This window comes from Microtus pennsylvanicus, chromosome 4 (assembly GCF_037038515.1).
Source record: "Microtus pennsylvanicus isolate mMicPen1 chromosome 4, mMicPen1.hap1, whole genome shotgun sequence".
In the NCBI taxonomy this organism is placed as follows: Eukaryota; Metazoa; Chordata; class Mammalia; order Rodentia; family Cricetidae; genus Microtus; species Microtus pennsylvanicus.
Genome location: NC_134582.1, coordinates 67,624,911 through 67,651,118, shown reverse-complemented (window position 1 = coordinate 67,651,118; position 26,208 = coordinate 67,624,911). Strand labels below are relative to the sequence as shown.

Sequence of the window (26,208 nt, the reverse complement as noted above, 5' to 3'; positions counted from 1 at the left end):
TATCCTAATGAAGGATGCCTAAAGACTAGAGCTCCGGCAGTTTCCCTGCCTTTCTTCTCTATGTTCTCATTATAACAATGCAGCAGTTTACCTAAAGTCACATCTTCTCACATCTACATTTTTCTACTTTTCATTTTGCTGTGCATGTGAAAATTTTTAAACTTGCTATGTTCTTTTGTAAGTGAGGATTTTAATAGTGGTAAAGTGAATACTTATAGCTTGGATATGAAATGACCCCTAGTCTGATGTATCTGAACAGTTGGTCCCAAACTGGTGGCTGTGTTTTGGGACACCATGGAACCTTTGAGGTCGGACCTAGCAGAGTAAAGTGGATAGCTGAGGAATGGGTCTTGAGTTTCACAGCCCTGGCCCTCTTCTGACCCTCTCTGTTTCCTGTTCTTCCGAAGTCAAAAGAACAGTCCCATTCGCATGCTCCTACCACCATGGAGCCACGTGCCATGCCTTCTTGCCATAATGGATTGGATCCCTTCAGAATGCGAGCCTACTTAAATCCTTCCTTAATTAGGTTGCCTTGGTCAGCGATTCTGCCACAGAAACTAATGTAGGGTAAAAGGGACAACTGGAGCAGGAAACTAACCAATCACTGAGCACCCTGACTCTGAACCCAGAGAAAGTGAAAGAAACACAACCTGGATCTGAGACCTGAGCCAGGAAAAGAAACATCTTTATCCCTGAACCCAGAACCAAAGAAACATGCCCTGACTCTGAAACTAGTGTCAAAGAAGCATGCTTTGTCCTTAGAATCAGAACCAGTGAAAGAAATATGCCCTGGTCCTAAGATTAGAGTCAAAAATCTAAAAGGGAACAGTAAAAGAAACACAGTTTGGCCATGAAATTAGAGCCATCTCTGCCTCTGACCAACTAAACTAAACAATCCCCGAGCAAGGAAAAACTAGCCAATCTTTCTTCTTCCTGGGAAAACTCCGCCCCTGAGAAGCCCTATATAAGCCTCTCTGTTTAGTTAAGGGCTGCTGTTTATCTCTCCCAGGCAGAGGCAGACACTCTCCTGGACTCCTCCTTCCCAAATAAATCTCTTTCTCAAAAGTCTTGGGTGACAGGTGATGATCTTCATTCACCTGTGCAAAAGAGAACCTAGCTGGGACGTCCCTTAGGGGACTTGAGCTGAAAAACCTTGCAGAGACACTCCCTATGTGGGGCTGAATAAGGCAGAGGGGAAAAAGGTAAAAACTTTTCTACAGAGCTGGAGGAAATTGATACATTTCTGCAGGGGCTTACCCTTTAGCAAAGTGTTAGCAAAAGAGGTAACATCTTGGGCCGAAGAAGCAGATGGCTCTACTAGGAACAGAGAGGGCTCTGCTGTAAAGGCTCTCCAGAAGAGCAGGATTGCTATATCCTGTGGGAGACCATCCCCTACCACCCCTCAGCTGGCCTGGCTTCCCAACAGTCAGGATACCTTGTCCTCCAGGGCTGAGCTGTCCTAATGCGGCTCCAGCCTCCAGAGCTGTCCTATTGTGACTCTACCCCTCCAGAGCTGTCCTAATGCGGCTCTACCCCTCCAGAGCTGTCCTAATGCGGCTCTACCCCTCCAGAGCTGTCCTAATGCGGCTCCAGCCTCCAGAGCTGTCCTATTGTGACTCTACCCCTCCAGAGCTGTCCCATTGCGACTCTACCCCTCCAGAGCTGTCCTATTGTGACTCTTCCCCTCCAGAGCTGTCCTATTGTGACTCTACCCCTCCAGAGCTGTCCTAATGCGGCTCTACCCCTCCAGAGCTGTCCTAATGCGGCTCTACCCCTCCAGAGCTGTCCTAATGCGGCTCCAGCCTCCAGAGCTGTCCTAATGCGGCTCTACCCCTCCAGAGCTGTCCTAATGCGGCTCTACCCCTCCAGAGCTGTCCTAATGCGGCTCTACCCCTCCAGACCTGTCCTAATGCAGCTCTACCCCTCCAGAGCTGTCCTAATGCGGCTCTACCCCTCCAGAGCTGTCCTAATGCGGCTCTACCCCTCCAGAGCTGTCCTAATGCGGCTCTACCCCTCCAGAGCTGTCCTAATGCGGCTCCAGCCTCCAGAGCTGTCCTAATGCGGCTCTACCCCTCCAGAGCTGTCCTAATACGGCTCTACCCCTCCAGAGCTGTCCTAATGCGGCTCTACCCCTCCAGAGCTGTCCTAATGCGGCTCTACCCCTCCAGACCTGTCCTAATGCGGCTCTACCCCTCCAGAGCTGTCCTAATACGGCTCTACCCCTCCAGAGCTGTCCTAATGCGGCTCTACCCCTCCAGAGCTGTCCTAATGCGGCTCTACCCCTCCAGAGCTGTCCTAATGCGGCTCTACCCCTCCAGAGCTGTCCTAATGCGGCTCTACCCCTCCAGAGCTGTCCTAATGCGGCTCTACCCCTCCAGACCTGTCCTAATGCAGCTCTACCCCTCCAGAGCTGTCCTAATGCGGCTCCAGCCTCCAGAGCTGTCCTAATGCGGCTCTACCCCTCCAGAGCTGTCCTAATGCGGCTCTACCCCTCCAGAGCTGTCCTAATGCGGCTCTACCCCTCCAGAGCTGTCCTAATGCGGCTCCAGCCTCCAGAGCTGTCCTAATGCGGCTCTACCCCTCCAGAGCTGTCCTAATACGGCTCTACCCCTCCAGAGCTGTCCTAATGCAGCTCTACCCCTCCAGAGCTGTCCTAATGCGGCTCTACCCCTCCAGAGCTGTCCTAATGCGGCTCCAGCCTCCAGAGCTGTCCTAATGCGGCTCTACCCCTCCAGAGCTGTCCTAATACGGCTCTACCCCTCCAGAGCTGTCCTAATGCAGCTCTACCCCTCCAGAGCTGTCCTAATGCGGCTCTACCCCTCCAGAGCTGTCCTCTGAGGCTCTTCCCCTCCAGAGCTGTCCTAATGCAGCTCTACCCCTCCAGAGCTGTCCTAATGCGGCTCCAGCCTCCAGAGCTGTCCTATTGCGGCTCTAAGTATAACCTGGCTTCCCGATAAGTCAGGATATCTCTACAACTCTACATCTGTAACACATTCCCCTACAACTAAGAGTGAGGAAACAGATGAAGCTGCATCTAACAATGACTTGGTAATGACATCAGCACTACAGACAGTGTTGTCATCTACGCTGCTGCAGGCTATGTTTACTCACCTGTGACCTTAGCGGTATTAAACCAAACACTACTACGTATGTTAAAATCCATGTTTACCTTCAAGCATGCTTCTGATTTCTTTGTCATGGGTGACTTCTTTTGCTGTCTGTCCACTCCCATTTACAACCGTAGAATCAGCATTGTATTCTAAAAGATGCATTACCAGCTCCTGAATAAACAGAGAAATTGTCTTAGCTGTTATTGTGCTACTACTTGATTGTATGACAGTCCTTTTCCAAATTACTGATTGCTATAATTTCTAAGCTAGAAAAAAGTTATGTAAGAACCTTCATACCAAATCAATCATGTCTACAATATACAAATCAAATAACTCTGCTAATAACTAATAATTACTTAAACAATTCCCAACCCACAATCAATACATAGCCAATTTCTGTAACTGACTTTAAAAAGTAAATTTCTGGGGACTAAAGAGCTGGTTCAGCAGTTAGGAGCACTTGTGCGGAGGACCATGTTCACTTGCCACATCTACATGGTGGTTCACACCCACCCGCAATCCCAGCTCCAGGCATCCAGTAGGTATGTACATGGTATACATACATTCACACTAGCAAAACAATCATACATGTAACCTGAAATAAATAAGTCTAAAAGTAGTGTAAGCAAATTATTCACTTATTTTATGAAAACAACTCATGATTACTCTAAATATGTATGCAAACAAAAAAATTTATAGAGAATTCAGTATATTCACTCATTTTAATAAGGCCTGATGAGAATAAGAATTTCTTGAACAGTTACATTTTCAAGACCTAATTTTAACATTTTAAATATTTTCTAAAGCAATACAGACAGATAGGACATATCACATTGAAAACAGTTTATAATGAAACAATTTCCTAAAGTCAGTATTTAACAAAGAGAGTATGGTAGTTTAAATATTGCTGGCCCCTATAATCTCATAGGGAATGACACTATTAAGAGGTGTGGCTTTGTTGGAATGGTTACAGACTTATTGGGGTGTGTCACTGTGGGGGCAGACTTTGAGGTTTCCTATCGTTAGGATACCTCCCAGTGTCTCAGTCAACTTCCTGTTTCCTGCCAGATGTAAGACTCAACTGCTCCGCCAGCACCATGTCTGCCTGCTGCCACGTTCCCCGCCATGATGATGATGGACTAAACCTCTGAAACCATAAGTGAGATCCTTCAATTAAATGTTTTCTTTTATCGGAGTTGCTGTGGTCATGGAGTCTCTTCACTGCAACAGAAACCTTTAGTAGGCAGAGAATGTTACTCATTTTTACTCTGTGGTTAACTTTTGGAACTTCAAAATGACTGGTAAGGTACTAACATATAAGTCTAGCTAGTATCACTGGGTCAGCCACAGAACCTAAGACCAAAACCATGGAGGAGCACCCAGACAAGAGAAACGTGGTGTACGGCCTAGGATACATGGCACCCAGGGAGGATGGCAACACTTCATTGTCAGCTCCACACCAAGTCCCTGAATGCATGGAGTAAGACCCTGCCTGTCCTGTGCTTTTCATATTTCCTTTAGGACATAAAATCTCCTATATTATTTTTAAGTATTTATACTTAAATACTTAAGTACATATAACATAATGAACAAAAATATATCTACCACCTTAGTCACTATATGATAATCACAAACATTTTAGTCTATGTTTTTCCAGTTGGTGTTCTTCCAAGTAAGTTTGGGCCTTCCTATGTAGCCCAAGCTGGACTCAAAGAATCTTCTTGCCTTGCTTTTTTTCCAGTAGATAAGGTCATAAGAGGTACACAGGGAAACAGAAAACCCACTAGTAATTTTAATAAAGGGAATTTTTAAAAGACACTTCAGTATTTTGTGCCATTCTCAGGGTAACGTTTCATGAAAATATTTCATGTGAAAAAATGAACCCAGAGAGTGACAAAAAATGTTAACAAAATTGCACTGGTGGTGGCACACCTTTAATTCCAGTATTCAGGAGGCAGAGGAAGGTGGGTCTCTGAGTTTGAGGCCAGCCTGGTCTATAGAGCAAGTTCTAGGATAGTCAGAGTACACAGAAAAATCCTGTCTCAAAAACCAAACCAAACAAACCAAAATAAAACAAGATTATTTATAAATCATGTTATTTGATAAAAGACTTTTATATAGAATATACAAAGAACTTTACAACTAACAAGACAATCCAATTTTAAAATGCAAAGAGCTAGTGTAGGAGGTTCTTCTGTTTATGTGTTGCTTTCATTGGTTGAATAAAGAAACTGCCTTGGTCTTTTGATAGGGCAGAACTTAGATAGGTGGAATAGACCAAACTGAATGCTGGGAAGAAGCTCAGTGTGGCAGATGCCATGGTTCTCCTGCCTGAGACTGACGCTGGTTAGGATCTTTCCCAGTAAGCCATGACCTCGTGGTGTTACACAGATTGGTAGAAATGAGTTAGATTAGGATGTGAGAGTTGGCCAAGAAGAGGCTAGATATAATGGGCCAGGAAGTATTTAATTATTACAATTTCTGTGTGATAATTTCGGGTGTAAGCTCGCTCCTCTAGCAGGGCGGCTGGGACGGAACAAGGGGCCCCGCTCCCTTCAACAAAGAGCAGGGTATGGCAGCTCATACCTGCAAACCCAACATTCAGGAGGCTGAAGAAAAGGGGTTCAAGGCCAGCCTGGGCCACATACTGACATCTTGTCTCAAAGACCAAAACAGATTATTTGTAAAATAAGGTGGGTGAGATAGCATTTGAGCAATCTGAAAAGAACTTCTGAGTCCCCTTGCCCCCAACTACCTAAATCAGGAGCTCCAGGTCTAGTTAGCTACATCCAGGTGGCAAAGGGAAGCTCTCAGTAAAGAGAGCTAGTGACAGAATAGACATGTTATGCAGAGTCAAAATTAGAACAGCATAGGGCAGCCCAAGGGACTGAGACACCTGAAAAGTCGGGGACTATGCTAACATCCCAGTGGAGAGAGAGGCTTTTGTTTTCAGGAGCATTGCAAAGTAACTCCTCCTGCACTTGGAAACTGTTCTGCAAGCCCAACAATGCTTCTCTCTGACCCAATTCAAGGCCACCCTGCCTTCTATAGCACTACAGACACAAGACAGTCTCAATTACCTCCTCCTCTGCAGTTCCTGGACTCTCTCTCCAGCCCTGAGCTGTCCCTGGTGCTGGAAGAAAGGTACCTCCACTTCCAGAGAACTCTTTTTTACACTGACTTTAGTTATATATTTAGCATGTAAAAGGCCTGACAAAGAAAACACTCCTAGATACCAAATACTGAAGGCAGATGGGCACCTGCTGTGGGGGATGAACCTTGGGCTCATTCCTCTGGGTCAGGGGGTGGAGAAAGCGCTCCAGAACTTTGACAAAGGGAAGTCTCTGATAAAGCTGGAGCTGAGATCATGATGTTTACTGGGACAACTCCAAGCAGAAGGTGAAAGTGGGATTTTTAAAAAGCCAGGAAAATGACCGAGGGATAAAGCCTATGTAAAAAAAAAAAATGGGTACATTCCTAATTCTTAGGATAGATGGCAAGAAAAGTGCACAGTGAAAGTACTTTGACAATAATACAAATACTGCACAAGGACCCAGTGTGGCGGACACACAGCAAGGACAGCAGGACAGATGGCTGACGGGAGGACCTGGATGCCTTGAGAGAAGCATGGGTTGAAGTAACAGAATCCAAAATAATCCCCTAGGAAGATCCAATGAAGCCAGAAGAACAGATTGACTGGTTCAGAAATACACAGAGAAATGCCTGTAAAGAAGAAACATCAAGCACACAGAGAACCAGCCAGAGATAGTGTGCCTGCTCCTCCCGGAGAAGTGCTTAGCTGTCAGACTAAAACATGTAAAGAGACGTCCTGAGACCTAGTGAACCACGACAACCTCCAAAGAATACAGCTAAATGAGGGACCTGAGAAACAGATGAGAAAGGGTGCCAGAGAAGGCTGTGGAGAGCTGTTGTTTTAACTGAGTTGAGAGAGACTCCTGCTCAAGGCCGGCTCAGTGCCGACATGTAGTGTTTAGCTCTCCTAACTTTAGCCACCCTTCTGCTCCATCTGCTCACTTTCCTCAGCCCTAGCTATCTATAGTTAGTGTCTAAGGGTGTGATGCGGTCCACTGTGCCCACTATACCTGAACAGCAGCCACTTTTGAACATTTATTCATAACTAAAGGTATTTTGTTCACAAAACAAAGTGCCAAGAAAGCATTTTGATCAACTTGTCTAATAAGTCAGAAGACTAAAGTCTATTTGTTCTGTTCTCTTTTGGTGGGTGCCCCACTAAATGGGGGCTACACAACAAAGGTGACAGAAAAGTTAACAGAGTCTTGCCCCCAATTCCCCTAAGCCCACCCTGACATCCACTGTCAATCATGCACACTTCATCTCAGGTGAAGAGGAAGAAAATACCCACACCCACACTGCTTTCTGAGCAATTTATTAAGAAGTAATTTACATAGCATGAATTTGACCCTGTAAAAAGCCACAATTCCTTGGCTTTTTTGTATACTCACAGAATTGTGTTGTAATATATACTGACTATTAGAACGTTTCATCACTCTCAAGAATCCTCATATCTACAGCTAATGGCTTCTCATTCTGGTCCTTTCTCCACATCCCCTAGCAACCACTCATCTATAGTACGTCTCTATGGACTTGCCTCCTGATCATTTCAATGAAAGGATTATACAAAGTATGGCCATATGTGCAAGGTTTCTTTCAATCACAGGATGAAGGGTCTTCTGTTCAGGCATGTACTTCATTCCCCTATTGCTGAATGTCTTCTCCAACACCTGGGAACCACACCTTGCTTATCCATTAGAAACTGATGAACACTTAGGCTATGTTTTTTGTCTGTTACGAATGATGCTCCTAATAATATTACCATATTGATTTTTTTAAACTTTATTATAAGGAATGTTGTAAATTTAAAAGCACACACACATGAAAATTAACCATCAACAGTCAAGTTCTACTCAAGTTAGAACTGGACACACAATTGATTTTACTTCTGTATCTGGGTCATGAGACCCAGCATAACTGACTTTAGTAAAGAGAGACTATGCTGTGGACAGAACCTATTAAGTTAGTCCTCTGAGTGGGGCTGGACTGCCTGGCATGGTATAATCCAGCACACATGAGGGTGAGGCATGAGGATCGCCATTCAAAGTCAGGCTGAACTATACAGTAAGTTCCAGGCCAGTCTAGGATACAGTATGAGGATCCAAAAAGGTTGAAGAAGGGAGCTGGATACTTCCTGGAAAAGACATCTCCGTGGAGCTAAGCCTGAGGGTGGGCTATATAAACTTTAAAAAACAGCAGGGGCCTCAGTCCTATGACTTCAGTGAGCTCTGCCAATAGCCCAAATGAGCCTCCAAATGACGCCACGCCCCAGAAGAGAACAGTTCAGCTAACACACTGTCTTTAGTCTCTCGTCACTCTGAATAGAGAACACAGCTAGGTTATGCACAGTTTCCCACTAAATCCTAATGATGATCTGTTATACAGCAACAAAATCAACACAGATCTGTACACCTAAAGGCAAGCAGAGCAGTCTTACAACAGTAGTGGCAAGAGAAGATGCTGGCTGCTAGTAGCATTTTCAGCTAATCATGTGCCACTGAAACTCCAAGGTTCACTTCCCAGCTTCCCTTTAGCGAGTATAGTCAGTGACTGTTTTAGTCCAGGGGACAAGTGTCATGTGAGAACTTCCAGGAATCTCCTAGAAAAAAAGTGTTGTTCCTGTACCATTTTCGCTTCCTCTAGCCTGATTCCCGGAATTTGTTGGCTCTCATACCAGATGATACAGTCAAAACTACACTTAGAACAAGATAGAAAATTCCCAGGTATGTGCCACTAGAAAAAGACTCGTGAAAGTCCTTATTACTTTAGGTTCTTTCCTACTGTAATTTCATCTGAAACACTTCCAGTGATTAAATAACAGAGCAATTAACCACACACCACAACTCTAGACTTGGCCACACTATCAAAAGCTAGAAGACAGTGACCAACACCTTCCAAATTCTGACTTCAACCAAAATGGTAGAAGTTATTTCCAAATACATGAATTCTTAAAAAGCTGGTGTTCCAGGGAGCCTTTCCCAGGAAGCTCCTGGACAACAGCACACCCAGGAAATGGAATTCCACTACAGACAGTGGTGAACAGGATTCCCAGGACATACAACTCAGCTCCAGACTGACAATCTGGTAGCAAAAACAAGGAGACAGAGAGCTGGAGGACTGGTTCAAGAGCGGGTCCCTACAACTGGAAGTAGTAAAAAGAAACCTGAAGTGCTTACAAAGGTTTTAAAGTTCATTATGATAAAAAGAACTAATGAAGAAACTTCAGAAAAGTACTGGGTCCAGAAAAAATAATGAATTATGTAACAAGGAAAACACATATAGAACTCTATGAGGCTCCATTTAGTATGCTGAGAAAAAATGTATTTAACCGAAGCCCAGTTAGAGACTAATAGTATGAGAACAGTAAGGTGGCTTGGGCAGGGGTTAAGGCAGAGAGAAAGAAAAAAATCATGCCGAGGAGAGGGAAGTCATTTTTCCCCAGGGGTATGGACACTGGTAGGCTGTCCACACTCAGACAGGCAGCAGTACTTAGAATCAGAGGAGGAGGAGGAAGAGGAGATGATGATGGAGGAGGAGGAAGAGGTAGGTGGGGAATATATTGGGGACCCAAAGGAAATGTGAGAGGAGCTAGGGAAAGATATGATCAGAATACATTATATAAACATAAAAAAATTGCAAAATAAAAAATGTTTTAAGGTGCTTCTCTGAGGGCTACAGAGATGGCTCAGCAGTTAGAAGTACTTGCTGTTCTCACAGAAGATCTAGGTTCCCCGCACCCATGTGGTGGTTCACAACCATTTGTAACTCCAGGGGATCTGATGTGCTCCTCTGAGCTCCAAAGGCACTGTGTGTACAAGATGCACAGACAGCAAAATATTCAAAGACATAAAATAAAACAAATCTTTAGAAAAATAAAGCTTATCTGCTAGAAATAAATAGAAAATCTAATATTAAAAAGAAAACACTAGAGTCAGTAAAGAAGTACTTTATTTATAAACAAAAGGTTTATAAAAACTGATGAGATGCCAGAATATTTGCTCTCAAATATGAATCACAAGGAACAGTTGGGAGGGTCACCATTTCTTCATTATAAAGCTTCACAATATTAGATGGCATTTTAAAATAAATATGCATATACAAGGAAAGATTAAAGAACGTTCAATATTAACTGACTTGGATTATGATTAATCAAATATACTTAAAAATTAGAAAAGGCTACTTTCTGAGTTAACTGGGTCTTTCAGACCCACTTAGGATTTAGAAAACTAGACCGATGACCTCTCTGATATAAGAAAAAACAATGGAGGCGTATAACATCACATACTTGTGAGAGCACAGGAAATCAGGAGTGTCTGCTCACCTGGCGGGTCCAGGGCACAGGAGCAGGCTGGCCAGGCAAGCAGACAAAAGGGTTCTGTGGGACTAGGGGTATGGTTCAATGGAAGGCATCGCCCAGGGTGTATGAGGACTAGGGGTATGGTTCAGTGGAAGGCATTGCCCAGGGTGTATGAGGACTAGGGGTATGGTTCAGTGGAAGGCATCGCCCAGGGTGTATAAGGCTCTAGGATTGATCCCAGCAACACCAAAACCAGTAAGATAAAGAACTCGGTGACAAAATATGAACCAAGTGGTCATGTGCTGCCATTGCCCACTTACTCTTTGCCTCAGAAGGCCACGCTATCACTTTCCTGACTCTCTGATCCTGTTGCTGGTGCCGTAACTTCATCCACTTGGCTCGCTGCTTAGGTCAGATCTGACCGCATGTTTGAACGCTGCTTCCCAATGCAATAAGTGAACTCACATGCAGCAGTGTCTCAACCACAGGGTGAGTAATCATTAGTGAGTTCCTCCATACCCACAATTCACTCTGGTGCAGTCCTCATTACCTCATGCATTTTCTAGCCTTTCATATCCAATCTAGTGTGCTCAGTTATTTAAAGACAGTCTTCTGTGGCAACTGGGACATCTTTTCATTTCACACTGGGGGTCACCATCTGCTCACACTGCTGGGGGCTATCTCAGTGTGGCTCATGCTATAGAAGAAAATCAATGAGTGATCGTTAGAAGCTGGACGTGCAATACCACCTAATCCAGTTTCTGGAACTCAGTCAACTTTAGACTATTTAATCACCAATTACTAAAGGAGAAGTCAAAATTTAAAAGGTAAAATCCTACACATTGCCCAGCTGTTCCCAAAATATTTCACAGAGAACCCTCGAACATGTCACAGACTGTTACTTAAGGTCTGGGCTGACACAACAAGATGACAAGTGTCATCTGGTCCTTTGTTGAAGGAAAATAAGGATCACCCAGCCTAGCTGGGCTCACAGCTGGGTCCACAGACATAACCAGCTGGCATCTCCCCCATTCCGTGTAGAACTGGGGCAGAGAAGCTGGTTATCATTACATTGCTTCCACAGTCTGCAGCCTAACAGAATGTCTTAAAACTGGCTTCTTCCACCCACTAGGCACAGCAAACCAAGAACTGTACCCTGCGTGGGAAAGAGTAGTTGAGTAGTACCATCTTTACAAACTCAAGAGAAAGGGGAGGGGTACCCAATGGTGGGGTGCTGTAGAGCATGGTCAGGACCCCGAGCTGGATCACCAGCGTTTGCTGTCAAACAGTTCCTCCAAGATGAAAACATCCCATCCTGCAGGAAGCTCTTTAAAGAGGAAGGTAAAGTACTCAAAATAGCTTCTGGTAGTCCCCGAAAATGACCCAATTCTCTAGTTCCGTCCCTGCCAGAGTAAACAGAAAGAGCTGAGAGTCCCTCTCAGAAGGGCAGAGCCGAGCTGCAAAGATGAGTCTGAGAAGAGAAAAGCTGCAAACAGGATTCAGAGGGCAGATCAGCTGCCTGGAGGAAGCAGACATCAGCTGAGCTTTCTGGAAGAAGCTAAGACCAGAGTCACTGAAAAAGAACTCTCTGCAGCCTGTTTGAGGTGCCCCCAGGCTACGCAGTGTGCTCCAGGCTTCCCAGCTTTTAGAGGAGACTTTGGTGGTATCTGTATTTGGTCTGTGGTGGGCTCCCTATCTGGGGAGAGTAGATGTGTGTTGCAGCTCCCCAGGAAAAGTTTTGTCACACAACAGCACTACAGAACAGACACATGATACTCCTCACTGGGGAGGTGAGGAGTAATGGGGGGGGGGGGTGCTTTGAAGACACTCTCTACCACATTTCCAACTAATTCACCCCTCTGCTACTACCACAGACACAGACAGAAAGTAGAGAATGAGAGGGGACTTCCACAAACTCAACCAAACAGAACAGTCTCAGTGGCAGCCACTCTGCCTCGTGTGTTGTTTGCTGGAGAAAGGGACACTTAGCGTGTGATGCACAGCAACTGGTATGGAAATCTATTCCTCCCTACCCAATCGGGAAAAGATCAAGGACAGCCTGATTCATGCAGACAGAAGCATACAGTTATAGCTCTGCCTCACCTCACACCACTCCATCGACTAGAGTGTCATTAAGACACACACCCAGAGGGAGTGGGGTCATTCTGGTGAAGAATCAAGGGACCTTGCCATATTAGTCAGTTTTTCTCAGGTCAGTAGCTGAGTAATGCCAGAATATTTTCTCAAGATGCTGACAAGCTGGTTCAGCAGGTAAAGTACTTGCAGTCAAACCTGATAACCTGAGTTCCCGCCAGGATTCACATGGTAAAAGGAGAGAACCACTTCTGAAAGTTGTCCCCTAAATTGTCCAGGTGAGCTGAGGGCTGAGGTACAGGTGCCTCACACATAAATACAATCATAAATAGAAATGTTAAAAAAAAACAAGCATGTGGGAACAGAGTCCAAAACACCTAGTTAGCACCTCAGAACCATGATTCAGTTCCCAATACACACACATACACACGCATGCACACATGCACACACAGGAATTACAAGAACCATCAGGCAAAAACAGTCACCACTTTAGGCCAACTGAACCAGATCAACTGTAGGAAGAAGACTGAACATGAGACTTGGAGCACCTCACACAGAGACAACATACAAAAGCCCTACCTCTAAAATAAAGACAACATACAAAAGCCCTACCTCTAAAATAAAGACAACATACAAAATCCCTACCTCTAAAATAAAGACAACATACAAAAGCCCTACCTCTAAAATACAGACAACATACAAAAGCCCTACCTCTAACACAGACAGCATACAAAAGCCCTACCTCTAAAATACAGACAGCATACAAAAGCCCTACCTCTGACACAGACAACATACAAAAGCCCTACCTTTAACACAGACAGCATACAAAAGCACTGAACTGGAATTCCTGATCCTTCCCCTGTTCCTCAGGATACAGGCAAGCATCACCATGCATGACCTTGTCCAATGAGAGCAAACATGTAAGGGCCGTGAAGGAAAAGGTAATGGGGCTGAGAGCCTGAGTCAGACCCCAGGAAACCTGTCACTAATGAAGGGTAAAGAGTCCAAAATGGACAACAGGCAGGGAGACACTGGTTCACTGAGCACTGAAAGTCACCATGTGCCAACCACCCTCCCACAGAGGTTCCTCTGTGGAGAGGCACAGGAGCAGCCTGAAGTTGCCACTCCCACACAGGGATGAAGAAGTAGATCTGAGTTAAATGGTAGGTTGTGGGAGAAGCTTTGAATCACTGCCAAAGTCCCCTGAAGGAATAAGATCTATGACTGCAGCTCTGGGAAGTGGCCTGGAAGAAGCCTTTACCTGCAACAGCTATAGTATAGCACAGAGCCACGCCTCCAGAGGATGTGTCTCCAATATCTAGCAGTATAAAGCTGTAAGACCCTCTTCTCCAGAACTCCCCACATGAGGGCTGATGCATCCTGTGGTGGCTTCAAAGAAAATGGCCCACAAAAGGGAGTGGCACTATCAGGAGGTGTGGCCTTGTTGGGCACCCATTGTGCCACTGTGGGGACAGGCTTTGAAGTCTCTTTCTCAAGTTTCTCTCAGTATTGATAGTCAGTTGACTTCTTGCTGCCTTCTGGTCAAGGTGTAGCAAGCAACACGTCTGCCTGCACACTGCCAAGCTCCCTGTCATGATGATAATGAACTGAACCTATGAAACTGTAAGCCACCACTTCAATTAAATGGTTTTTTTTTTACATAATAGTTGTTGTTATCGGGTTATGGTGGTGTATGCCTTTAATCCCAATACTGAAGAGGCAGAGGCAGGCTGATCTCTGTGAGTTCACGGCCAGCCTGGTCTACACAGTGAGTTCTAGGACAGGCTCCAAAGAAGCACAGAGAAACTTAGTCTCGAAAAAAAAATTGCCTTGGTGTCTCTTCACAGCAATTACAAACCCTGAGACAGAAGCTGGTACCGGAGGCTTGCTCAAGAGGTTAGAGAGGAGAAGAATTTTAGTATGTTGCCAAGATATCGATCGTTCTTGTGATATTTTGGTGAAGAAAGTGGCTGCCTTTTGCCCCTGTCTGAAGAGTCTGCCTGACACTAAAGTGAAGAGTTTTGGATTAATTCTGTTGGTAGATGATCTCAAAACAGCCTAGTTACCACTCTGCCATGTGGGTACCAGTGGTAACACTAATGAAGATTTATAATGAAAAGAAGCAAGCTGACCAGAATAAATTACAAAACAAAAACTTTGAGAAGAAAAAGAGCAACAGGAAGTGGAGTAGAGCTAAATTCTATCGTTTACATTTATTTATATCCTTTATATCCTTAAGGATAGAAATGGATTAAGAAATGGAATAAAGGGAGTGGGGGAGCTCAGAGCAAAATACCACCAAGCTGAGTTTCCAATTTGTAAAAAGGAACTACAGAAAAGCTTAGAGCTGGGTGTGGGGGGCACACCTTTAATCCCAGCACTGGGAAGACTATGGCTGGTCGGATCGCCGAGTTTGAGGCCAGCCTAGTCAAAAAGGAAAGTTCAAGGATAGCCAAGCTTAGGCAATGAAGGACATCAGAAAGATCAAACAAAGGGGACACATTCCAGCCCCAGTAAAACTTAGCAGCTTCAGTCAAATGGTTCTAACTTAAGCTAAGGATAGAAGAAACAGGTTACAGAATTTGCCTTCCATACCTAAAGAAAATCACTGAGGCCAGGCATGTGTCAGGGGTGTCCCTGAATGGAGGCCAAATAGAGAGGCCACTGCATGAAGCTGTAAAGCTGAAGCCTAGATTGCCTTGGAGAACCCAATTGTTAGAGATGCCAGAGTCATGGGATACCTGCCAAGGAGAGCTACTAACAGGGAGTGAAACTAGCCGAAGAAAAGAAGTGTGTTGTGATCAACAGAGCTGAAAGGAGTTGGAGATCTGAAGAGCATGCTGACATCAGACATGGAGCTGTAGTTTGGAGTTTACCCAGGTGGTTTTGGTTCTTACTTTTGTCCAGTGTTTCCTCACTATGCTCCCTTCCCTGTGTTTAGGAATAGTAATGTATATCCTGTGCCACTGTATGTTGGAAGAATGCAATCTACTTTCTGATTTTGATTTTTACAGGGGCACTAGTTAAGAAACTGCCATGTGTCTCAGAACAGACTTTGCACTTTGAAACAAGTTTGAGACTCTGATAGACAATGGAGACTTTTGAAGTTGGACTAAATACATATTTTGCATCATGATATGGCTATAAGCCTTTGGGGACCAGGAAGTGGAATGTGGTGGTTTGAAAGAAAACGGCCCCCAAAGAGAGTGGCATTATTAGGAGGGGTGGTCTTGGAGGAAGTGTGTCACTGTGGGGTAGGGCTCTGAGGTCTCTTTTGCGCAAGTTTCCCTCGGTGTGACAGTCAGCTGACTTCCTGCTGCCCTCTGGTCAAGCAAGCACCACATCTGCCTGCATGCTGTCATGCTGCCTCTCGTGATCGCGGACAGAACCTCAGACACTAAGCGGCCACCTCAGCTAGTTGTTCTCTTTGTAAGAGTTCTATGGCCATTTATCTTTTCACAGCTATAAAAACCCTAACTAAGACACATCCTAAGAGACCAAACCATGGCCTGGCTCCAGCCTCTGTTCACTTCCAAGGTCTCACCCTTCCACAGCTGTGTCCCTGCTTCACACTGCTATGCACCTCAGCTTGCTTCCCACGGAACAAAGGGCAATGTGCCCATCTCCATTTAGAGCGGCTGCTTACCAATAAATGAAACAGAATGGTCAAGCTGCTTGGGTGGTACAAAATTCATAGAAAGAAGACTTTAGAATTCTAAATGCCTCTGAAAAATAATGGAACAAAAATCAAACAGAACACTAAAAACAAATTGTTATGCTGATTTCCAATATGGAACACTAGGGGTCGCTAATATACCAAGAAAAGTCAAAGTGCACTCAAAATTTGGGGAGCTAAATTTTGTATCTTTCAGAGTACAAGGATTTAAAGCATCTTACAATCTTTTCCTAAATTTAAACTCAATATTCTATTTAAAAATCACCTAAAGTTTATAAGATATTTAAAATTACATTCAGAATAAAGGATTACAAGACAATTTGGGCTTTTGTGATCACAATTAGAAGTTAAACTTTTCATCTAATCACACTTATTATCACATATATAAGCTTAACATTTGTACATGATGTAACCATTTACTTAAGCTAAATGCTACATGAACATAGTTGGATTTTTTAGGCTGGGGCCCAATTTAGCATGATCACATATTCAGAGTTCATGAGAACAGTAGAAACGCTCAACTATGTGAAGAGCTGAGCACGGACAATGAACTGACTGATCTAAGAGACTGGGAATGGCAGTGAATCTGTGCTGTATTCATGCAAGGCAATTGAAATGTGCTGACCCCTCAGGAGCAATACTGACAAAGCCTCGTAAGGGTGAGGACACACAGCAATAAATTCAACACAAGGCGTAAGAGGAGTGAAAATTCTCAACTGTGTCTGAGAAGCCTGGCAAAGTAGCGTTTCCCAACAGCTTCAAACAATCAGGAACTTGGAGAGACTGCACTTCACAGAGAAGCAGAGGGAGGGGGGTCGAGAGAGGAAATGGAGACAGAATGCTCTGACTTCCACAAAAGAGGAAGAGAAATTTGAGGCCATGAGGGAAATCGTTAGTACTTCACTCCTATGGTTCAGCAAGGACCACGTTACGTGTGTTGTCTTTAAAAGGGAAACATCTGTCTCAGTTTTGGTTAAGATTTCACACCTGATTCACAAGCATCAACTTGTGACCCAATAGACAAGAAGGGATTAATTCAAAGCATCCCAACACGTTCAAGGTGGGTTCCTGGTACTGACACATCAGTAGAAAGATGGAAACTGAAGAAATATGGCATGTACGTTTTAAGTAAACAGTCATGTGACCACAGGAAACATAGCCTATATTACGACTTACTTACCAGGCTGCTTCTGTTATAACAAAAAAACTTTATAGAAACATGGGATGAGGCAACTTCTGTTGCTAGGACATTAAGAGCTTAATGGAGTTATCCTGAAAAGATAACTACAGGAACCTTTTCATGGCACTGCTGTCCACTAGGACTCAACAACCTTCTCTGGAGATACCCAGCAAGAGGTGCTAGATGCTCCAGGTGCCGCCAGACTTCTAGATGAGGCAGTTACCCAGCCCCTCCGGTGCCAAGGAGACTTGTCTAGGGCAGAGCAGCCAGTGACAAACAGTAGCTGAGCTGTCACATGAAACTGACTTGATTTGGAACAAAAGACAAAAACCCACACCAAAAGGCATCATTAGTAATAACAACCACTTCAGGCAGAAACCAACCCACAGAACTTGAGAGCATGAGGTTGCTCTTCCCAATAGAATATTAACTTTCTATTACCACTCTAACAAACCACTACAGTCCTGAGGTTTCGAAACACTACAAATGAATCCTGTACAGTTCCACACTTACTAATTCTAAAATGCAGCTCACTGGATGGAATCTAAGCAGTGGAGGACCAGGTTCTTCCAGACACTCTTTGGGAAATTTGTTCTCATGTCTCCATAGCTTCTCGGGGCTATCAATACTCCTTGGTTCAAGGCTACTTCCTACCATTTCCAAGTCAGAAGCACAGCATCTAACTGGACAGACTTCCCTGTGATTCAGCTCTTTTCCTATCTCCCTCTCACTCTTTCAAGGACTCTTGGGATTGCACAGCCATCATTCAGTCAGCTAAAGAGCAATCTCTGTTCTGCTCGCAACTTGGAATCAAAGATTTGGGTACAGACAGATTTGAAGGCTTACAAAACAAGTGTTGGGCTGTTCTGCCCTTTGCCCTAACAGAGATCCTAGAAATAGAAGAACCAGAGAGTAGACTATAGTCCACTCAGTTCCAAGTACTAGGGAACACCACTCATGTGCAGGAGAAATGCGAGTGGGCCCTTCAGAAAGGAACGTGAAAAAAGCCTGAACTCTGAAGCACTGCCAACCTAACACAGCCAAAGCAAACCCCGTGAGACCTGAGTAGGTGAGCCCACTGCTACTTAGACAACGGCCGACTGAGCGCTAAGCTCTGCAGAGGCAGGGGTGCTCGAAAAGCACTCTGAAATACTACAACGTGTACTTTTAGGACTTAGCAGAGGGCAAGGGAATTGGTTCAGCAGGAAGAAGTGTTTGCTGTGCAAGCATGAAGGCCTGAAGCCAAAGCCACAGAGAGTCAGGCACCACTGCAGTCAAGCCTGTAACCCAACAGTGTGAGGACAGAAACAAGAAGTCTGCTGGAGCTGGTGTCTCGGGGCAAGCGAGAGATCTCGTGTCAAAGGAATAGGTGCCCCATGATAGAACAGCACACATGAGGTCTTCTCTGGCCTTGGGCTCCATGCATCTATGCACACAGCTGTACACACATGGTACTGGTGCATGCTGTAGTACAGATAAACCTCACTGTGGTACTAAGGAGTTTCCGTTTATAAATTTCTAAAATTTCTAAAAAAGGCAACGATCCAGAGGGAAAAAAACAAATGATACCCTGAGGCTTGAGGCAGGCACAGCGAATGAATGTGTAGAGGGCCCAGTAATGCAGCGGAATGACAGAAATGTTCCCAACAGGGGCACGGTGATGGCTACACAACCACATAAATGCATGAGAAATCACTGCGATGGATATTCCCCAAGGTGAACTGAGACAGTGGGCTTAGGCTCTGGTTTTGGCACGGGGGGGGGGGGGGGCTGTTCAATGAGGAACAGTGAAATACCCGGATAAATCCAGACCCCTCTAGCAGGAATAATAGAGCCAAAAATCTAGCAGGAAGAGAAGAGCCAAAAATCTAGGTTAGCCAGTTCAGTGACTCTGTTTCAGGAACTAGCTGAAGATAAAGTTAGATTATAATCTTGAGAAACAGGGAGTTATCCTCTTGTGATTATCACTGGTATTTTCGAAATTTTCCAATGATGCCCTCCCTACTTCCTTCGGATTACTAGGTTGTGGTTTCTTCCCTTAAACACCCCTTCTCCCAGCTACTTGGGGTTGAACTCTCTACCCCTGCATGGGAAATGAGTTTCGGCACCAGTGCACTGGTCCCTGTCCTGTCAATAAACCTCATGCGATTGCAGCAAGGATGGTCTCTCTTGAGTTCCTGGGGGGGGGGGGGTGTTATCCACTGGGGGGGGGTCTTTCAACAGCACAGTGAAGCTCTTGGCCTTTGTGTTTTACCTCACTGTGCAATGCTCAGATCACCCCTCCCACCGTGTGTGCCCTTGTGACCAAAGGGCTGGTTTCTACACTTCCTTTTGTAAATGAAAAAAAAAAGAACATTTTTACCTTTCGTCCTGTGAAGGCAGCTCGGTGTAGTGGCGTGTCCCCCATGTCATTTAACACGTTCACTTTTGCACCAGCCTAGTAAACACGAAAACTTCAAATAGTGTCCACACATTAGTGAATATACATACACACACAAATAAATAAACAGAATTCCTAAATGCTTTAAAAATCAAAATAATTTAACATTGTTTGTTGCTACTAAAAGTAAACTCAATTCACAGCTAAAGTAAACAGCTTTCCTAAAACGCAAAAATCTACCAGACAAGCAGAAGTCAAGACTTTTCTCCAAGGGACTATCAGCCTTTCCACTGTAGCAGCGACAGGACTGTAAGAACTATCCCTGGACTCGAAGCATCTGCTCCACCATCAATATGTAAGCGTTCACATGAAAACATGCCTCGGCTTAAATGCACAAATTAAGTACATGATTCGATTTCAAAAATAGCCCTATGTGAAAAGTTAGCAGATATGACATTTGAGGGCTCAGTTCTCATTAAGTCTTCTCTGAGATTCTGAAGTTATTTTTAATTATTTAGGATGTTCTTTGCGCCTTTTCCATAATTATCGTGCTTGCAAAGCTGAAAACTATTTTTATTGATATCCCCTTTTTGCCATTTAAAAAAACCCAGCAATGCCGAGCGGTGGTGGCGCACGCCTTTGATCCCAGCACTTGGGAGGCAGAAGCAGGCGAATCTCTGTGAGTTCGAGACCAGCCTGGTCTACAAGAGCTAGTTCCAGGACAGGCTCCAAAACCACAGAGAAACCCTGTGTCGAAAAAACAAAAAAAAAAAAAAAAAAACAAAAAAAAAAAACCCCAGCAATGTATAACTGAAATATAAACGTTTATGTAGTCAAGAGAAACTACGTCTAAGGACGTGCTGCTGCTTCAGCATGCTACTGCGCTCAGTGTTTCCAAAGACTTCTCATCATATGACCCCACAGTATTACAGGCATTAAAAAGCTATAAATAGACCTTCAACAGATCCTGGACCACTTGTTTATGTCCAAAATAGCATGCCAGATGAAGAGGTGTCCAGCCCAAATTAGACTTACTTCTTCCTAAAAATGGGAGAGAAAAAGGTATCTTTAAATACTATTTTGGCAATTTTCAATAAACTGGGTTTCTTTCTAATGAGGTACCTTGGCCTACAGGCCTCATATTACTGATGAGAGGCAAGATGTTACCACAGTAAGAACCGCAAACGTTCAATGGACTCAGTCTCACAGGACTAGACTGGATATCCCCTGTCGGTTCATCACATCCATCCTTCAGGGATCAGTCATGCAAGGCTGTATTCCAACTACCTGATCTCCATCAGCCTGCTGGCTCTAAGAGTCTAGGCTAGATCCATCTTCAACACCTAGTCCTCTTGGCACGGCATTTAATGTTAACTCCTTTAAACCTTGCTGCACTCGGGAGGGTAGACTGAGGAGCCGCAGGTGCTGCAGACCCCTTCAGACGGTAACTGTTAGAGTATCCCTGTGGCAGCTGCCGGACTGCTCACCCCAGACAATGATTTACAGATAGAATCTCAGTTAATGAGAAGACTGGGTTACCAAGGACTGGAGAGTACAGCTAGAAAACCAAAACCAGTGTTAAAAGCAGTGAACTATCAGATCCAAAACAGCAATCTGAGGAGAGGGGTTCACACAGTGGCAGAAATTAAAGCCATCTAATTCAATTAAGCAAACAAGATAAAGGACGTTCTAATGGGCTCCCAAAGCTTACTAGAACTCTAGCTCAGGCTGCAGAAATGACAAATCCCCAAAGCCCAACAGCTAGAGGATCTAGCAGAGCTCCAGAGCCTACAGTTGCCATGCACTGCAGCTCCTGGGTTTCCAGCTCTGAAGCCAAACATCTACAGCCACAACGCCGGTGTCTACAGCAGGCTAATGAGTCTCCATTCTACCTTTGTGATTTGTAAGGCTCAGCTGCCCAAGAGCCTGTGCATGCCCCCATTTACCAACCGTTGCATCTCTTCTTCTCCTAAGTGACCTGTGGAACACCTCAAGCTACTTTCCTAAGCATTTCTTTTGCCTTCTGTTCTTCAGTAAAACCTAGCTTTTCCCATAATGACCAGCCTTCCTTGCTCCTCATTCAGAAGCATCCACAGTACCTCATCAACTATAAGTCATATGTTGAGCCCCTACATCAAAAGTAGGCTGCTGGCCAAGAAATTTTCCACTCATGTAACAAGGCCTTCTTTAAGCTATAACTCCGCTGCTTCCCCTGCTGCTGCCTGCCAAGCCTCCCAGCAAATCACAATGCTGCCAACCATCATTATGCTATGGTTTAAGTAAAAATGCTGCAGATCCCCAAGTGGCTGCAGTGGACAGCAGGCCATGAGACCACGCCGCAGGTCCCCAAAGTGGCGGCAGGCCATGAAGGCAGCTGGGTTCCAAGCAGGAAGCCTAGTGGCGGGTGAGAGACAGAGACAGATAGGCACGCCACAAAGAGTGAAATTGGATATTTATTTAGTGGGTTATGGAGGAGAAAGGGGAGAAGGGGAGAAGAGCACGGGGGGTGGGGAGTGAGAGAGAGAAGAAAAGATGCAGGCTGCAAGCAGGAAGGAAGATCTGTCTGCCTCAGTGGACAGGGGAGGGAGTGGGTGGAGCTTGTTTCTTAAAGGGACAGGACAGACCATTACACTTTATATTGTACAATCTGGCACCATCCTAGAGGACACCCCAGCCATCCAAGATCCCTAGTCTGTTTCTCAATTCACTTCATTTATGTTTTATTCTATTTATTTACTCTCTCTCTCTCTCTCTCTCTCTCTCTCTCTCTCTCTCTCTCTCTCTCTCTCTCTGTGTGTGTGTGTGTGTGTGTGTGTGTGTGTGTGTGTGTGTGTGTGTGTGTAGACACAGATGCCTGGCACACATGTAGAAAACAGGACAACTACTTGCAGGAGTCAGTTCTCTTCTCTCCTCCCAATTGGTTCTAGTGACTTGGATTATCAGGCTTGGCAGCCAGCAACTTTATCCCCTTGGTACCCACCACCATCCCCACCTTTGAAACTAGAGCTCATGTGTCACAGGCTGGCCTCAAAGCTGACCTTTAGCTTCTGATCCCCTGCTTCCATCTCCCGCGTGCTAAGATTACCAGTATGCACTACCATGCTCTGCTCATGTAGGGCTGAAGACAGAACCGGTTGCGCATGCTCTACAGCACCCCATCCACGGCCTGCTCCCATCACTTCCTGCGAAATGCATCTCCACTCACTGCCAAGAAGTCACTGTCAGAGCCGACACCTGCCCCCCCCCCCCTTCACCAACTCTGGCCTGTACATTGTGCCCTGATGTAGTATCATCCTTACCTCTGCCACAGTTGCCTAGACTGTGGCCTGGCATATACCCTCATTCAGGTTGTCTGTAAGTAGAGCCAGGTTTACAGGCAATGGTGAAGGAAAAGTAAAAAGCACCCTGAGGAGTTTGGGCACCACAGTCAAGCCCCACCCTTTGGCTTGGTATCCTTCTTATAACACCTGGCTAAGGAGTCTCTCCTACCCTCCAACATCTTTGAATCCGTAACTGCTAACACCTACCACGGCCCCGAGCAATGACCTCACCTTTCCTCATCAAAGCAAAATCAGAAGCTTTCACAGAACTCTAGACCTTTCCAGCATCACAGCCCAGCTGACAGTGCCTGCTCCTCACCAGTACTTAACCCCTGCCCAACAGTGCCTGCTCCCTCACCAATCCTTAACACACACACACACACACACACCACCCACAGTGCCTGCTCCTCACCAGTCCTTAAACCCCACCCAACAGTGCCTGCTCCCTCACCAATCCTTAACACACACACACACACCCCATGCCTGCTCCCTCACCAATCTTTAACCCCCACAGTGCCTGCTCCCTCGCCAATCCTTAACACACCACCCACAGTGCCTGCTCCCTCACCAATCCTTAACACACACACACACACACACACACCACCCACAGTGCCTGCTCCTCACCCACTCCTTAACTGTCCCCTCTGATAACGTGAGCCAATTTAATAACCCCTCTCTCATAATTATATCTCTTATTAGCTCTCTGTTTATCTTTTTCTTCTCTAACATCACCTAGCTAAGTCACTTACTCCTAAGTCCATTTCTAAGTAGCTACTTCTACTTAATCCAATAAGTAGATTAAGTTATAGATCTTCAGCTATAAACTCATGCACCCACGCAGTGACAGATACTCTGCTAATGACCCGTGCACCCGAGCTTCCACACCCTGTCACCTGTCCCTCTGCTAATGACCCGTGCACCGGAGTTTCCACACCCCGTCACCTCTTTTGTAGTGGAGACTAGCCTGGTCTCTTCATCTAGACTAATCTCAACAAGGCCAGGGAGCTTGTCTGTCTCTCCCAACATGATCACAGCACTTTCCATGCTGGGCAAACAGCACCCAAACTTGCTGGCTCAACTACAATAGTTCTAATAATAATAAAAACATTATCAAGAGAATGCACACTTGAGCTCAACCTTGTAGCTTCTAAGATTTAAGAAACACAAAATTCTAAGAATGGACCTCAATCCTCTGCCTACAGGGCATAAGGAAAGACATTTCACACACTATGGAGAACTTCTTCAAAGGCAAAGGAGTGAGATTTATTATGGGAGAGCAGAAGGATTAGAGTTAAAGGCATGATAGAGTGGTGTAAGAGAAGCTAGAAACAGGAGCACGGGGAGCTCACCCTTACAGTCGATGTCAGCGATCACTTCAGTCCGCTCCATGGCTTCCAGGAGCTTTCTCACTTCTTCAGCGTTGCCATTTCTGGCATGATGAAGAAGCTGTTGTTCTGCTTCTGTGTTCATTTCTAGATTAAAAAATAAAAGTAGAGTTATGATCTAGCAGTATAATGAGCTTGTAGCTGTCACCTGCTGATGCTTCTGCTTTCTAGGGGGAAGAGTCATTTCATTTGCAGCTCAGGAGAGACATTAGAAACTGTTTTTCAGGGCCAGAAAAAAATAAGTTAGAAAAGGACATAAAGAGCCTGCAGTGACAATACTTAATTTTTTTCCTCTCATACATCTTTACCTAGCCCCAAACTAAATATAGAAAATTATAGCCAAATTTAAAATATTTATGTCAAGATGGGAAAATGTTAAAAATAGCCATTCTCCAAAAAAAAAAATGCCATTCTCAGAAGAACTATACATTTCGTTCTTACCAGTAAATAAACAAATAAAGCACAATTTTCCCACTAGCCAAAAACAACAACAAAAGAAAAATCTGAGCATGCCCAGTGCTGGTGGCATAGGCAGGAAGGTGTACTAATAAGAAAAATCTGGCCAGGTGGTGGTAGCTCACACCTTTAATCCCAGCACTCAAGAAGCAGAGGCAGGCAGATCTCTGTGAGTTCAAGGTCAGTCTGGTCTACAGAATAAATTTCAGGACAAGCTCCAAAGCTACATATAAACATTCTGAAAAAACAAACAAACAAAAATCTGAGCAGGCAAATATCATGACAGACCCCTAATAACTTAGTTAAAAATTAGGCCTCAGTTCCAGCCTCCTGAAATTGAACAAAGGGCAATCAATCACCAATGCCCCCCCCCCCACACACACACACCAAAGTTAAGGACAAGGAGAATTGCCCATACTGAGTACAGAGCCGTGGCCAACTCCCTCCTCCCCAGGTACCTTAGGGCAATAACCAAATAAGGATAAAGCCTGAGACATGGCCATACTTGCCCAAAAATATAAAAGCTATAGCCTCAGTCAACTGGTTAACCCTAACCACTTAGAAACATACTAATATTAGCTGGGCTGTGGTGGCGTGTGCCTTTAATGCCTTTAAACCTAGTACTCGGAAGGCAGAGGCAAGAGGATCTCTGTGAATTTGAGGCCAACCTGATCTACAAGAGCTAGTTCCAGGACAGGCTCCAAAGCTACAGAAACCCTGTCTCAAAAAACCAAACAAAGAAAAAAGAAAGGGGAGGGGAGAGGGAGAGGGAGGGGGGAGAGAGATAGGGAGAAAGAGAGAGAGAGAGAGAGAGAGAGAGAGAGAGAGAGAGAGAGAGAGAGAGAGAAGAAAAGAAACTAATTATGACTGCCACTTGCATAAGCCAATCCTGGATAGAACTATCGCACTGCTTTTAGAATTCCTTTAGTTGTATAGAAGAGCCTGCAAGATTTTCTTGGAAGATAGTTGGTGCGGGAGAATTGTCTATATTCTGTCAATCATGTTTTAAATAAATGCTGATTGGCCATGCAGGAAGTATAGGTGGGAAAACCAAACTGGAAGTAGAAATGATGCAAGAAGAACAGGAAATTTCTGGGAAGGAGAAAGTTGATTCCTCCCAGTCCTGCCCAGACCACCAAAGCAGCAGGATGTGATCTGCCCCACTGAAAAAAGGTATTGAGCCATATGGCTAACATAGATCAGAAAAATGGGTTAAT

The 26,208-nt window shown here is 44.8% G+C and overlaps 1 protein-coding gene across 1 annotated transcript in view; it reads right to left on the bottom strand.

Moving 5' to 3' along the window:
- The window catches only part of Osbpl1a (oxysterol binding protein like 1A), a 186,476-nt gene that overhangs the window by 148,932 nt on the left and 11,336 nt on the right, over positions 1-26,208 (bottom strand). The window contains exons 2-5 of the mRNA XM_075969282.1: positions 24,500-24,622; positions 20,786-20,871; positions 19,813-19,887; positions 3,170-3,281 (exon numbers count right to left, since the gene is read on the bottom strand). Of these exons, the coding sequence (XP_075825397.1) occupies positions 3,170-3,281; positions 19,813-19,887; positions 20,786-20,871; positions 24,500-24,620 (394 nt within the window). The 5' untranslated portion in view covers positions 24,621-24,622. The remainder of the gene's footprint in view (positions 1-3,169; positions 3,282-19,812; positions 19,888-20,785; positions 20,872-24,499; positions 24,623-26,208) is intronic.